The sequence below is a fragment of the Mytilus edulis genome, chromosome 12 (genome assembly GCF_963676685.1).
Source record: "Mytilus edulis chromosome 12, xbMytEdul2.2, whole genome shotgun sequence".
NCBI classification, from domain to species: Eukaryota; Metazoa; Mollusca; class Bivalvia; order Mytilida; family Mytilidae; genus Mytilus; species Mytilus edulis.
Window position 1 is genome coordinate 77,433,185 of NC_092355.1, and position 14,566 is coordinate 77,447,750.

The following is a 14,566-nucleotide window of genomic DNA, read 5'->3' on the forward strand; positions in this document are numbered from 1 at the left end:
CGTGCACGTATTAAATGCACCCATGGCGTATCAAAGTCGTATTCTGAAATTCAACGAAACTTGCTCTGATATTTATATCTTTAACGGTAAGCTCATTACCAACAAGTATGATAAAAGAGATGATTTTTCATTTCTTATTTTTATTTTTCCATTTTATTGTCACTATCTTATGGTGTTTATATATCTCAAAAGATGCACGAAAGATTCCAAAGGGACAGTCAAACTCATAAATCGAAAATAAACTGACAATGACATGGCTTAAACTTAAAAAGACAAACAGACAAACAATAGAACACAGGACACAACATAGAAAACTAAAGAGTAAACAACATGAACCCCACCAAAAAACTAGGAGTGATCTCAGGTGCTCCGGAAGGGTTAGCAGATCCTTGATCGATTTGCTCGTGTATGTTACAATGCATTTGATTTTAACGAAAAAAATCTTAGTATAACTGGACAATTATTAAATCAGGGTTTTCAATATTACAAAGTAGTAAAACATTTACTCAATTGTATAATCGGTACAAGGACATCATTCGTAATATGAATCAACATGTAGACATCACATCTTATACGTTTAGATAATGGCATCCAATTTTGTATGGTAGTATTCTTTACAAAGCACACAAAAATGTCGGTATTTTCCTAAAAAATTTACCAAAACTTTAAACAGACTTATTTAGAAGGGATATAGTAACAATATGTGTCAGGTCATTAAAGATGGAATATTTTGGTATTGATATTGATTTACTCATAAGGTCTTTGCGTCGTAAATAAACACATTTATTCTAAGACCTAGTTGTTGGCATGAGACGGGTTATGTTCTCATATATTTTATGATGGTATGATCGCTAATCTCCTAACGGGCGGAATTGTGCTTGATTTTCATAAGATGTATTTTTCAATCAGTTTAAAAGAGTTCTGGAGTTGACATGTCAGTAGCTGCTAGTTGTCCTTTGGTAATTTATATATCATTTGTATAATTGTCATTTTGCTTAGTTCCTTTATTACATATTCTTATATCGGACTCGTACTTCTTTAAACTGATTTTTACTGTATACTGTGTGTTTGTATTTTTTTTTCATTGACTAGATGCATATGGGGAGGGTTGAGATCTCACAAAACATTTAACCCGTTGCGTTTTTGCGCCTGTCCCAAGTCAGAAGTCTCTGGCCTTTTTACTTCTTGTATGTTTTTTGAATTTTAGTTCATTTATATAGTTTGGAGTTAAGTATGACGTCCATTGAACAAATTTGAGACGCGTCCCGTTTGTACTTGGAACGATTATCCGTGCTTTCGGCGTGTCTTGGACAAGCAATTATTGGATTTTTCACTGAACTAGTACACATTTATATTTTTGAGCCGACTGAGGCCCAACTCCGTTTGTCTTTCGTAGCGTGCATTTTTCATCTTCGTTAGACAAACACTAGACATACGCCAACATACGTAACTTGAAACCCGATAAACGTATATTTACGCTTCTCGTACGTATGCTTAACTGATTGAATGCGTCCAACATTACTAGAGTATTGGCAGCGTACATGTTTTTTTTACCACACCTGGCGTACGTCAGTGAAATGTGTGGGGCAGGTATTACTGATGAGTCTTGTGAAGACGAAATGCTCGTCTGACGTATCAAATTACCGGTCACCTTTGAAAACTATTGACCCGTTTTATATGTTTTTTTGTAGTTGACCTTTTGTGTGTGTGTGTGTGTGTTTGTAATGATTAAAATTACAAAACAATGTTGACAATTTTGTATGAACCACTATATTATTTATGTTTCTTTTGTACAAACAATTTAAGAACGAACTATCAAAATCAGATGAAAAAAGCTGAACTCATCAGATGGATACAAAAAAAAATACGACACAGAGTGAACGTGGCCGGTTACTTGCATAATCTATAAATAATATCGGACTCAAGTTATACTGGTAAATTGTTGATCTTGAATGTATTTTTAGCTCACCTGGTCCAAAAGGCCAAGTGAGCTTCTCTCATCACTAGTCGTCAGTCGTCCTTTTACAAAATTCTTCTGAAACTATTTGACTAAATTTAACCAAACTTTTTTTTTTTAAATTAACCAAATTTGGCCACAGTCCATTATTGGGATTTTTAGCTTAAAATATGTGTCCGTTGACCCGGACAACAAAACGATGGCCGCCATGGCAAAGAATAGAACATAGGGGTTAAATGGAGAATTTGGCTTATATCTCTGGAGCCAAAGCATTAAAAGCAAATTGTTTGTCTGGTCAAGATCTATCTGCTCTGAAACTTTCAGACAAATCGGACAACCTGTTAAAGCACCGAGACAGATTCAACCAAACTTGGTCACAATCATTATCAGGGTATCTAGTTTAAAACATGTGTCCAATTACCCTATATTAAACAAATATGTAAGACTAAACAATCGACCACCAATGGATTACAAGCTCCTGACTTGGGACAGGCACATACATACTTAAAGTGACGGTGTTAAAAAATTTCGCGGGATCCCAATCCTCCCCTCACATGGGGCAGTTGTGTAACAGTACAACATAAGAATGAACTATAAAAATCAGTCGAAAAAGGATAAACATATCATTATTCAGATGGAAACAAATACTACAAATACAAGTGGACGTGGCAGGGTACTTTTCCATCCCAACAACAAAACGATAAATACGGATACGTGAGTTCTAGCATATACTAACAGCTAGATCAAAGCCACTAACAACTAATAAAAACAAGCATGCATTTTAGACCTCATTATCAATCAGTACACATCCAGCATCTAATGCATTTAGTGTGAAGACGTCATAAAAATGTCAGTATTTTGGAAGATTATAAAAAAAAATCAATGTTCAACTTGACATGAAATTCATTTGGTGCAAGAAAAAAATGGTGTCGAAGTTCGTTATTTAAATGAACAGGGAAAATGATCTAGATTTCATTGTTTGTTTCATTGTAGAAAACGGCTTACTTCACTTTTGAGATCAGGTTTAATCTCGATATCTAGCAATACATATTCTTACATTCTCGTCATAAAAACCTAAAGTTGCGCCACCAATAGTTATCGTTATTTCACTAAAGTTTATAGATTCAAGGAAGCCGTAAGATGGTCTGTGTCTACTAGCTTTCATTAATTGCAGTTCAAATAAAACTAACATTTATTTAGTTCCCTTTAATATACAGATACTGTTTATATATACATGACAGCATTGTCATAAAAACATGATTTAAAACGATTTAAGAAACAACAACACAAAGTACTACGATTAAAAAAAAATAACATTTACATGTGAATCATAGTCACATGCAACAGGAAAGCACAAAACATGTGAATCCAATAGTAACAAATAGAACGATTTGCAACCTAAAAGGTGAATTAAAAACAAATAACATTATGTGGTCCCTTATATGTTAATCATACAATGAGGATTAAGAAGATATGGACCATTAAATGTAATCATACAGTAATAAACACAATGATTTTAATACTGAAATGTAATATTGAGACAATATAACACGATGTCAGGAAAACAGAACTAACATCAATATACTTTGACCTACCATGTGTGAATCCTAACGTAAATTATGTTATGACAAAAATACATTATATGAAAGCTTAATATTAGCGGTTCATGGTCAAAAGTACACAATATGACTTCTAAAATGAGAACAATAAGATGGAAATATAATATGATGTAAACTCTAAATGAAAATTGTCAAAATTATACAGTAAAAACCTTGAAATGTTCGGCGAAGTAAACGTGTTTCTCTGTCTTTCACCCTCCCCTTGCCTAAACTAAAGGTACAACAGCAGAATATAAGAGCACACAGTAGAAATCAGTTGGAAAAGGCATGCTGTATTGCGACTAAAAAAACACAATTGTTGTCTTATCTTAGACTTAAAGGAGGAACACAAATTATTAACCAAAAAAAACAAACCAGAAGACAAGAAGTACCAACATAAACGTAATTAATGCGACCATGTCTGATGACGTCGTATATAAAGAGCACAAGTTCCCAAAAAATCTTTGAAAAAAAGGATAAAAATCATCAGAGAAACAGATTCATACACTATAACTCGTGTATAACGATATTTCTCCACTCTCGACAGATACAGTTTAATTATTTAAAAAGCTCGGCACTTAATGCGAGCTTGTTAGAAGGTCATTTTAACTTACAAATAAATTATATTTTTGCAAACTATAATACAATTCAGTACATATTCGTAGTAATGTATATATTTTATAAACAGACAGAGAAAATTGCGACCTTGTGCGATACCAAATTATAAGTATTTGCAGAATGTGAAATTACTAGTTAGTATTATTTCTACTTATTAAATATTAAATTAAAAATTTTCAAATCTGCCAAATCGATAAGGACGAAAATATTGATATAATACAAGCACATACATGGAATCACATTAAATACAACAAGAGTAAGAAAGGGCCTATATCTGTGCTCGACTGTACTGATTTTTACTCGACCAGTCTGAATTGGTCTGACTTAAACTTGACATGATTCAACCCCAGTCTGAACCGTACTCGACTGTACTGAATTGTACTTGACCCTTATCTTTGCCGTTGAAAATAGTCTGAACTATTACTCGACCAGCCTGGAACAGTCTTAATCCATTCTTGATCTGTACTCGACCTATTTTTCCAGTTTAAACCATACTTATATATAACCAAAGGTCTGAACAATACTCGACCAGTCTGAACCATACTAGAATATCTCTACTTTTTTAACTGTTAACAATTTTTCTCTTTAACTGACATTTATAATAACAGCCAACAAAATTTATAAATTGTTTAACCTGATATTAGAAATATGTCTATTATTATATTTAGGAAAAAAAATAATATATTATATATAATTTATATCAAAAAGGGATAAAATTAAATATATGAATAAAATTGTTTTTCTGAGTAGTGGTGTAATATTAAGTATACCCTCTGCTTGGGGCAAACTTATAAATAAGATCATACCTGGTCAGAGGTATTAAATTCTAAATAACATTTATTCAAAATTACAACATCCTGTTTAGCTTAAACTAGAGGCTCTCAAGAGCCTGTATCGCTCACCTGATTCTACTTGGGTTTTTGAAATCATATAAAAAAATATAAAATTTGGTTTAAAGTAACAACACTTGGCCAGCACCTCATAAGGAAAGGAACATTCATGCTATGCTTGATTTCATTCAATTCAGTCGTTCTTTAAAAGAAGACTTTTGTATGCATTTCCCATAGGGTCCTATGTTAAACTAAGTCCCCCGCTGGCAGCCATCTTGGATGATGGATCGGCTACAAGGTAACAACACTTGGTCAACAACTTATAAGGAACATTCATGCCATGTTTGGTTTCATTCCATTCAGTGGTTCTCTAAAAGAAGACATTTGTATATATTTCCCATAGGGTCCTATGTTAAACTAAGTCCCCCGCTGGCGGCCATCTTGGATGATGGATCGGCTACAAAGTAACAACACTTGATCAGTACCTCATAAGGAACTTTCATGCCATGTTTGGTTTCATTCCATTCAGTGGTTCTCTTAAAGAAGACATTTGTATATATTTCCGATAGGGTCCTATGTTAAACCAAGTCCCCTGATGGCGGCCATTTTGGATGACGGATCGGCTACAAAGTAAAAACACTTGGTCAGCACCTCATAAGGAACATTCATGCCATGTTTGGTTTCATTCCATTCAGTGGTTCTCTAAAAGAAGTCATTTGTATGCATTTCCCACTATAAGTGAGCTATGTTATCCCAGGCATAGATAACCTTAGCCGTATTTGGCACAACTTTTTGAAATTTTGGATCCTCAATGCTCTTCAACTTTGTACTTGTTTGGGTTTATAAATATTTTTGATTTGAGCGTCACTGATGAGTCTTATGTAGACGAAACGCGCGTCTGGCGTACTAAATTATAATCCTGGTACCTTTGATAACTAATTAAACTATGTCCCCGCGGCCATCCTGGATGATGGATCGGCTACAAAGTAACAACACTTGGTCAACACCTCATAAGGAACATTCAGTGGTTCTCTAAAAGAAGACATTTGTATATATTTCACATAGAGTCCTATGTTAAACTAAGTCCTTGTTTTATTTGTATTTTAAGGTTGACATATATTATTATGTAAGTGTTGGTTGATATTGTGTTAAAGTTATTTTATGATTGATTATCGTGAAATTTTAATTTCAATACTATATTGAATACATTGTTAATATCAAGTTGTTGTTCAAATTTCATTTTTATTAAAAATATTTCCTAAATTCATTAAATTCAGTTGATAGATACAAAGAATAGGTCTAGGTTGGTTAAGACTTGGTCGAGTATGGTTCAGACTAGGTCGAGTGTGGTTCAGACTAGGTCGAGTACGGTTCTGACTTGGTCGAGCATGGTTCAGACTCGTATAAAAATGTTAGGAACTGGTCAAGTACAAATTCAGACTGTTAAGTATGGTTCAGACTACAGTCCAGTATTATCAAGTAAATTTCAGACCAATTCAGACTGGTCGAGTAAAAATCAGTACAGTCTACAGATATTGGCCATTTCAGACTTTAGTTTAAGAAATAGACCGAGATTCAAAATAGTCAAAATTTCTAAAGAATTTATAAGAATCCATAAATGGTTGATTCCACTACGTAATTAAATAATTTAGGCGTTTGTGGTTCCAAGTATTTTCTAATTTATAATAGAAATATACATTTTTGTAACATAATGACATATAATAGAATAATAACATACCGACAGTATGTTTTTAAGTACAGAGTCACGTTATAAGAACCAACGAAACACAAAAAGTCGCATAGTATACAAAACATATCAGCAAAAATGAAAGATAGTACAAACATATTGACGGGATGTATAAGTACCTAGCGACGTACGTTAAATGGATATCACAAAAATCAATCCAACAGTAAAAGTAATATTAATAATAGAACAAAGAAATGAAAAAAAAAACAACAATATAACACGTTGTTAAGATGATAAACAGCGTCATTACGCAAAATATATACATCAAGACCATCCTGTATTATTTGTGAAGTTGATACAACAAGGTCTAGGAAATGTGAATGATACAGTGCATTACATGCATTTATTGAGTTATTTTGTTTCAGACCGATGTGTTTTTCTTTTGAAGAAATAACTCGGACAATACCCTATGTAGAGTCGAGTTCATTTGGTTATCTGCTAATATAACATTTTGAAAGTAACGTTAGGTAATTTGTTGTCGAAGTTAATAGATCTCGGTCAAAATAATCAATCAACACGGAATGATGGAGCATGTGAAATATAAGTCAGATTGTCGTGTGTCATGTTTTGATAATGAGGTTTCTTTCGAAACTAAAAAATATCCATTCCAGCAAATAAAACTTTTTCAACTTTTGTTTTGTAAATATAAATTAAGTATTAAAATACTTACACGTTACTTATTATTTAACATGTATATTGCAATTTATAAGAAGTATATAATTGGATCAGAATTTTACAAGAGGTTCTATCTTAATTTAAGACATATATTCATTTTAATATTAGATATTTCAACATCTGTTCATATTGTGACATTGGTTATCCAATATTTTACTTTCCATGATTCCTTTTTTAAAACGTAGACATACAATGCGACATTTTGGAAATATAGCCCTAGGCTTGTTATGAAATCATAAATTCTCGGTTTTAATTATTTTGTAGTTGGCACCATGAGTAAAGTATCCCATTTCTAGCTATAACAGTTGCATGCCTTCAAGGGCAGTTTTATACAATAGTGATTCTGGGTTGATGTTCTATGTTGGTGATATATTCATTGATGTTCAATATCAATATCAACTGTCATTTCTGAAAGTAAAGAATTCTACAAATCACTTTAAAAATTCTATATAACAGAATAATAGGTTTGTAGGACATTATGGTGCTCACATTATCATTTCTAATGAGCAGTGAACAGTGAAATCAGAATCAGAACCGTAATTAGGGTTTTAATTTGACTGTTGATTGTTGACTGTAATAAACATGATTAAAAAGATATAAGTTAATGTTTCCACAGTTTCATTAGTATCTACTTTAACCCGAGAATGTAGTGGTTTTACAAAATCAAATTCCAAATGTCAGTGTATCATACATTTTTCTGTCAAAACCTTAACCTGGCATGTAGTTTCGTTGATACATATATTGTTGTATATATCAATTTTCGGGTACCTAAGAAAAATTAGGTTTTTTTTGTGGATATTTAATTTCATGTTTGTGCCAGAGTCTGCATGCTAGTCTATACAAAATAAAATTTGTGTGTTTCCTCCAATATAAAATCTACAAAACTGTAAATAAAGGCAACAATAGTATACCGCTGTTCATAACTCATAAATCTATGGACAAATTTACGATCAGTTTCAAACAGATGTGAAGACAAGAAATGTTTAGATCAAACACCAAATTTCCCAACTGAAGATGACCTTACAATCACTTGACAATGTAGTGGTTGTGTTTTCTGGAAGATAAATCTAGATACTTTATTATTTAACTTATTTTCGATTTATTCAATTAATCCATGTAATCTGAAATGACAATATTGATAAAAAGAGGTTTCTCTGTGGAGCCATAGATTTCATTTCAAGTAAAACAGGGTTCCCGTTTTCTTGAATTCTTCAAAATTAAAATCTAAAGACAAATATTTATATGTTCACCACTTAATGAGAGCTTATATATATCTATTGGAATCGACAAAAAGTGTTTCTATGTCACAAGGATTTAGTTAAGCACTGCAAGTATTTTCAACACATAGACTGATTGACAGAGAGAACATTGTGTTTTCAGCACATCTTTTCAGAATTTTCGGTCTTCTTTTACTTTAGGGGTCCCAACCCATATAGAGCTATACTATACTACCCTAAACCCTAAACCTTAGCCTAACCCATACCTAAACCTAACACTAGCTCTAACTCTAAAACCTAACCCTAACCAAAAATATCCATAAATGAACTCTTACTTTAAAGTATAAGGACCCTTAAAGTAAAAGAAGGCCGAATTTTTGGTTATTACTGTTTTTCAACTATGTAAATGAGTTTTGGTTGCCACACTTTTTTGATTCGAGTACCACTGATGCGTCGTCTTATGTAGACGAAATGTGTTTCTTGTGCACTAAATTGTAAGCTAGTACCTTTTTGTGTTTTTTTTTATAACCACTGGGTCGATGCCAGTGCTTGGTTGCACTAGCCCAGTAGTCATCAATGCTTAATTTACATGACATTTTGATATGGTCATTTGCTCTTAATAAACTGTTTATAAAAAGCTTAAATATTAAAAAAAACTTACGTTTTTCTACTGCAGAGATAAATTGACTAAGCCGTATTAGGTACAACATTTTGAAATTTTAAATTCATTAATATTCTTCAAAATTGTAATTTGTTTGGAATTGCAAATGCTTTTATTTGAGCACTACTAGTGAGTTTTACATCAACGAAATGTGCAAATTATAAGTTAGGTATCTTTAACTGTTTCATTGATTTTTCGTTATAATGATTTAGTCCTGGTATCTCTGATGAGTTTATTCACTACCAATAGACAATAATTTCGTCCTGGTATCTCTGATGAGTTTATTCACTACCAATAGACAATCTATGTATTTCAATATTATGGAAATCTATCAAATGAAAAGAAAGTTAGTTTACCTAATTTTAATTCATTTATAAACTGATGCTTAATACGTTTCACTTCCTCTTCAGAAACTGTTTTGGCCATTATTTCTTTTAGTTGGTCAGTATACAGCCTTGTTGGTTTGTTATGTAAATCAAATCTTTCCACAAGATTAACAATTATAAAGTACGACTCATTAAACCGTATATCATCGAGTTTGAATGTCTTCGAGTGTTGTAGGTCATTTCGTAAAAGTCGTATGCGTTCAATATCATCTCCAATAGCTGTGTCTGTAACCTGAATATTCTGCCATGTTTCTCCCCACCAATGGCTTGGTACATGCTTATTTAGTTTTCTGAGCTCCTTGTACAAGTATGTGATATCACAATCACTCCTTGGACCTAGGTTAGGTTTATCTTGTTTCAATAGATCATATAAAACATCAGCAAGAATATTCAGCACAATCATCCCCATCTTTGCAAAATTGATCTCCTCCTTTAAAAACTGAAAAAAATTAAATCAAACGCTTAATTAGAAGTGATGTAAAATATGTACAGGACTAAACAGTACCAAAATAAAGTCTGATCATTTACAAATAATTTATTTAAGCTATGTCAAATCTTCAAAATAGTGCTACCAAACAAACAATGCACCACACTAATCCTCATCATCGATATTGATGAACCGAAAAAAGTATAACCAAAGTTAAAATATAAAGTTAAAAAATATTACAAGAGCTGTCAAAATGACAGTAAACCGGATTCTTTAACATTTATTTGTTTTCTGGCATTTATCAATATTACAAGGACCAAAACTCCTAATAGGAAATTTTAAAAGGTTTGGTTGAACGGTTCATGAGTAAATGCACGGACACAACATTTTTTAAACTTTCAAGATCCGTAACTCCTGAACGGTAAAAGTCAAAATCGTCATTATTGAACTTGACCTCCATTTTGTTGTCAGTAACAACATATTAAAATTTTGAAGGGTTTGGCTTCATGAGTAAATGCACGGACAACATTTGGTTGCTGCCCACCCGCCCGCCCGCCCGCCGTACATCCTCAAATCAATAACCGACACTTTTGACACAAAAATCCGGTTAAAAATTCACATCAGTTTAATGACCACTTGAAATTGACTAATCTCAAAGATTTAATGTTTGACTATTGTAGTAAAAGATAATTATACTTCTCTACTATCGTGACTATCCATTACTTAAATTAAGTTTTCATATAAATCTGTAGACGTACCTTCCGTAATCACTTAGAAACAAATCACATAATCTTTATATTGTTGCAACTTTGAACTTTGAAACCTTGTAATTAAATCATATTGCCCATAATTACCTTATCCCTACCTCGAGCTCCTTACTGTTACACGATACCGAATGGCGTTAAGTTATCGTTTCTGCTGTTGAAAACAACCATGCAATTGATGGCAAACGTAAATCCTGATGTTTTATGACAACTTAGAACAAATTAAACAAACAATTTGTCCAGTCTGGTATGAAATAGTTGAAAGATAAATGTTTCTATATGTCAAATTTGCAAATATGTATATGCTTATATATTAAAATGTACCTTCATTTTAGCGTCGCATTCTATACATTTCGTATTCAATTACAAAAGAAAAACAAATAATAGATGCGGTTCAAATGAAAGATCAAAAATGGAAAAAATCACACCTAAGTGAAAGGAGTAGGCCCAGTAAGACCCCTTTTTAGCCTCAAAATATAGCAGTTTTTCAAAATTGTTAAAATGTAAACTTTGGACAGAATAATGCTTCTGCTACATGAATATGGCTGTGTTTGACAATACAATCCACATATATCGTGTAGTAGTACATTAAGTCATGCTAAATGACTGAAATATTCCTAATTCTAGCTTTTTAGTTAAATTTTAGACGGTTTCCGTGTAAAACGAAAGTGGCTTCATTCGTGTTCATCCTTAATATTGAAATGTAAGTTGTATTTGATGATAATACATAACATATATAAAGGTTGAGGATGAACACGACTGCGGCCACTTTCATTTGACAAAAACCATCTGAAAAGTGACATTTATAGCCATATTTGGTAGATTTTTCATATCTGAGCTTGAATCGGATCGTTTTTAATGACTAACTCAGTTAAAATCTTTCACATAAACTAATTGAATCAAATGAAATAGACACTTAAATGTTTAAAAAGTGGTCAAAATCTTTCGTCAAATGAACCTGAAATTTGACGCTAAAATCGGTCCTTACCGGACCTACTCCTTTAAATAAAAAAAACAAATACTTATACATAATATTTGTATAACATGATCGTGTAAAATGTTCGCAATATTTTCAAATTTTCACGATTCATAGTATCTTAAATACCGTCAATTTGTATTCTATTATGAACTGCTTATTCAAGAAGATATTTTGTCATCAAATGCCTAATAAAATAATACAAATGTACATCATCATATACGCTAATGTATATTTTGCTTGCTGGACCAAATGCCTGGAGCCTATTGTTTTACCCGTGTCCCTGCGACTGTCCGTCCTGCACTTGGTATATAGGTGTAATACCACCATTGATTTTCCCCAATTAGTTTTTGTTAAAATTGTGCAGAACTGATCTTTGTTTCAAATAAAGAAATACTTGGCATGAGTAAAGTTTAATCCTGTCCAGTACTATAGTTATAATAAAACAAGAGTGCACACACTAAAATGTCTCGTCTGTTTTACTTATCATAGAATTTATGTTGAAAGTCTGTAAGATGAAGGTTTTACCACAAATATCACATAAACATAACATTATCAATGTTCTATGATAATGAGGTCATGGTCAGATGAACCAGGCAAGACAGACATGTACACCTAACAATCATTTATTACACCACATATACATGATATAGTTGTACTGTTGTTTATAGTATCTGAAAAAAAGTCAAATAAATACTGGACTCCAAGGAAAATTCAATCGTAAAGTCCCTAATCAAATGGTAAAACACATCAAACGAATGAACATCAACTGTCATATTCCTGACATGGTACAGGCATTTTCAAATGTACAAAATGGTGGACTGAACCTGGCTTATAGCGCTAAACATCTCACTTGTATGACAGTCGTATCAAACTGATAGACTGACAAAATTACGAAAATGTATCATTTACCTTATGAACCATGAAAATAAGGTCAAGATCAGATAATGATGATAATACCTTCCAGACAGACAATGTACACCTAACAATTGTTTCATACACCAAATATAGCTGACCTATTACTTTAAGCGTTTCAAAAACTGACTTAAAAGACTAAAAACTGTCATTGACCAATGAACCATGAAAATGAGGTCAAGGTCAGATGAAACATATCAGACTGACATATACCTCTTGCAATCATTTGCATACACCAAAAAATAGTTGACCTAGGCTACTGTTTATAGTACTTGAAAAACAAACCAAAACACAAAAACTTAGCATTTGCCAATAAACAATGAAATGAGGTCGAGGTCAGGTGAATCCTGCCTGACGGACATATAGACGTTCCACCTTCTTAAATATAAAGCTTTATACAAATAGTGTACGCCGCTGTTGTCATCAGATAGCAATCCCGACTTTCGTCGAAGGCAAGACAATAACCATCACTGGAAGTAAACCATTGAATTTTCACCTCTTTTTTTTTTACCTGTGTACAAACTTAGGTAACCATATGTAACCTCAAGTTTCCAAAATATTCTCAAGCAAAAAAATAATGGTGCTTTGTAACACCCAAGATATAGGTTTATAACCAAGAATTGTTTTACTGCAATGAAATGTAGGATTAATTTCCTATATCTGTCAAATTCAAGGGAATATTTTTGTCTACCCTTTTTCGTATGCAACTGGATGTGACGTACTATGAGTTGGTGGTATCATACCTATAAGTTTTTACGGCTTATTCATTAGGACTACATTTGTTTAGCTTCTACTTCTGAATTATGTACCTGGTCACACATTTACACCATACAAAATGTACTGTATTTAGAATGTGTATATAATTTTCCCACGAAACAGAATCTTTAACCTTTTCCGACGGGTTCATCAAATGTGTCAATTTTTTTTTCTTCAAAATTGTATTGTATCATGCAAGAAACATTTCCCACTGGACGTTAATCAACCGTCAATCAATCAATTCAGTGTCTTCTTCTACATCACTGCTTACTTTATCACGTTTTGAAGCACTTATTATTTATGCATGTGACGTTATTTTCAACTTTGTCTAACTCGGTTGAAGATTCAGTTATGATAATCTAAATGTGATTCCTGTTTAAGGACGAAAGAAGAATGCTTTATTATATCTTAGTATATTACTAAACCCAAAATAGGAATGAAAATAACATTACAAATACCATTCCGATATCGTTACATTTTTTTTCAATACCTCCGAGTAAAAATTATGTTAATCTGGATTCCCTAACATCACACGTTTTCTTAAACAAATAACTTTTCAAACAGTTACAGACATAGAGATTTTTTCAACCAGAAATGTTGAACAGATGTTGGAACAAGTAGGATAAACGGTACTATAGTTTAATAGGAAGAACAGAGGAGTAAATCGGTTTAACTCAAGAAGTAAATTTGTTTATATGTACATAAGATGACAGACTGAGAAGGCGACAGGTTGACACTAGAAAGTCGACAAGTAAAAAAGTTGATAGGTTGACAAGTGGTAAGATTAACAGGTCGACAGGTTGACAGGTTTAATTTTACAATTAAACAAGTACATAGGTTTAAAAAAATCATAAATTAACAAGTTGACAATCTGATAAAAACAAACTGCTTACTATTGCTTTGTTTTCTTTTGGAATAATATTCATTAAGTCTTGACTTATACATGTTATAACTGTCAACCTGTCGACCTGTGGAACTTTCAATCTGTCCGCTGTCAACCTTTAACCATTATTACAGATTTTAATTCTCGACATCAAAT

The 14,566-nt window shown here is 32.5% G+C and overlaps 1 protein-coding gene across 1 annotated transcript in view; it reads right to left on the bottom strand.

The window, feature by feature from the left end:
• Positions 1–3,148: 3,148 nt before the first annotated feature.
• LOC139497210 (uncharacterized) overlaps positions 3,149–14,566 on the bottom strand; it is a 49,989-nt gene continuing 38,571 nt past the window's right edge. The window contains exons 12-13 of the mRNA XM_071285326.1: positions 9,660–10,128; positions 3,149–7,833 (exon numbers count right to left, since the gene is read on the bottom strand). Coding sequence (XP_071141427.1) covers positions 7,799–7,833; positions 9,660–10,128 — 504 coding nt within the window. The 3' untranslated portion in view covers positions 3,149–7,798. The remainder of the gene's footprint in view (positions 7,834–9,659; positions 10,129–14,566) is intronic.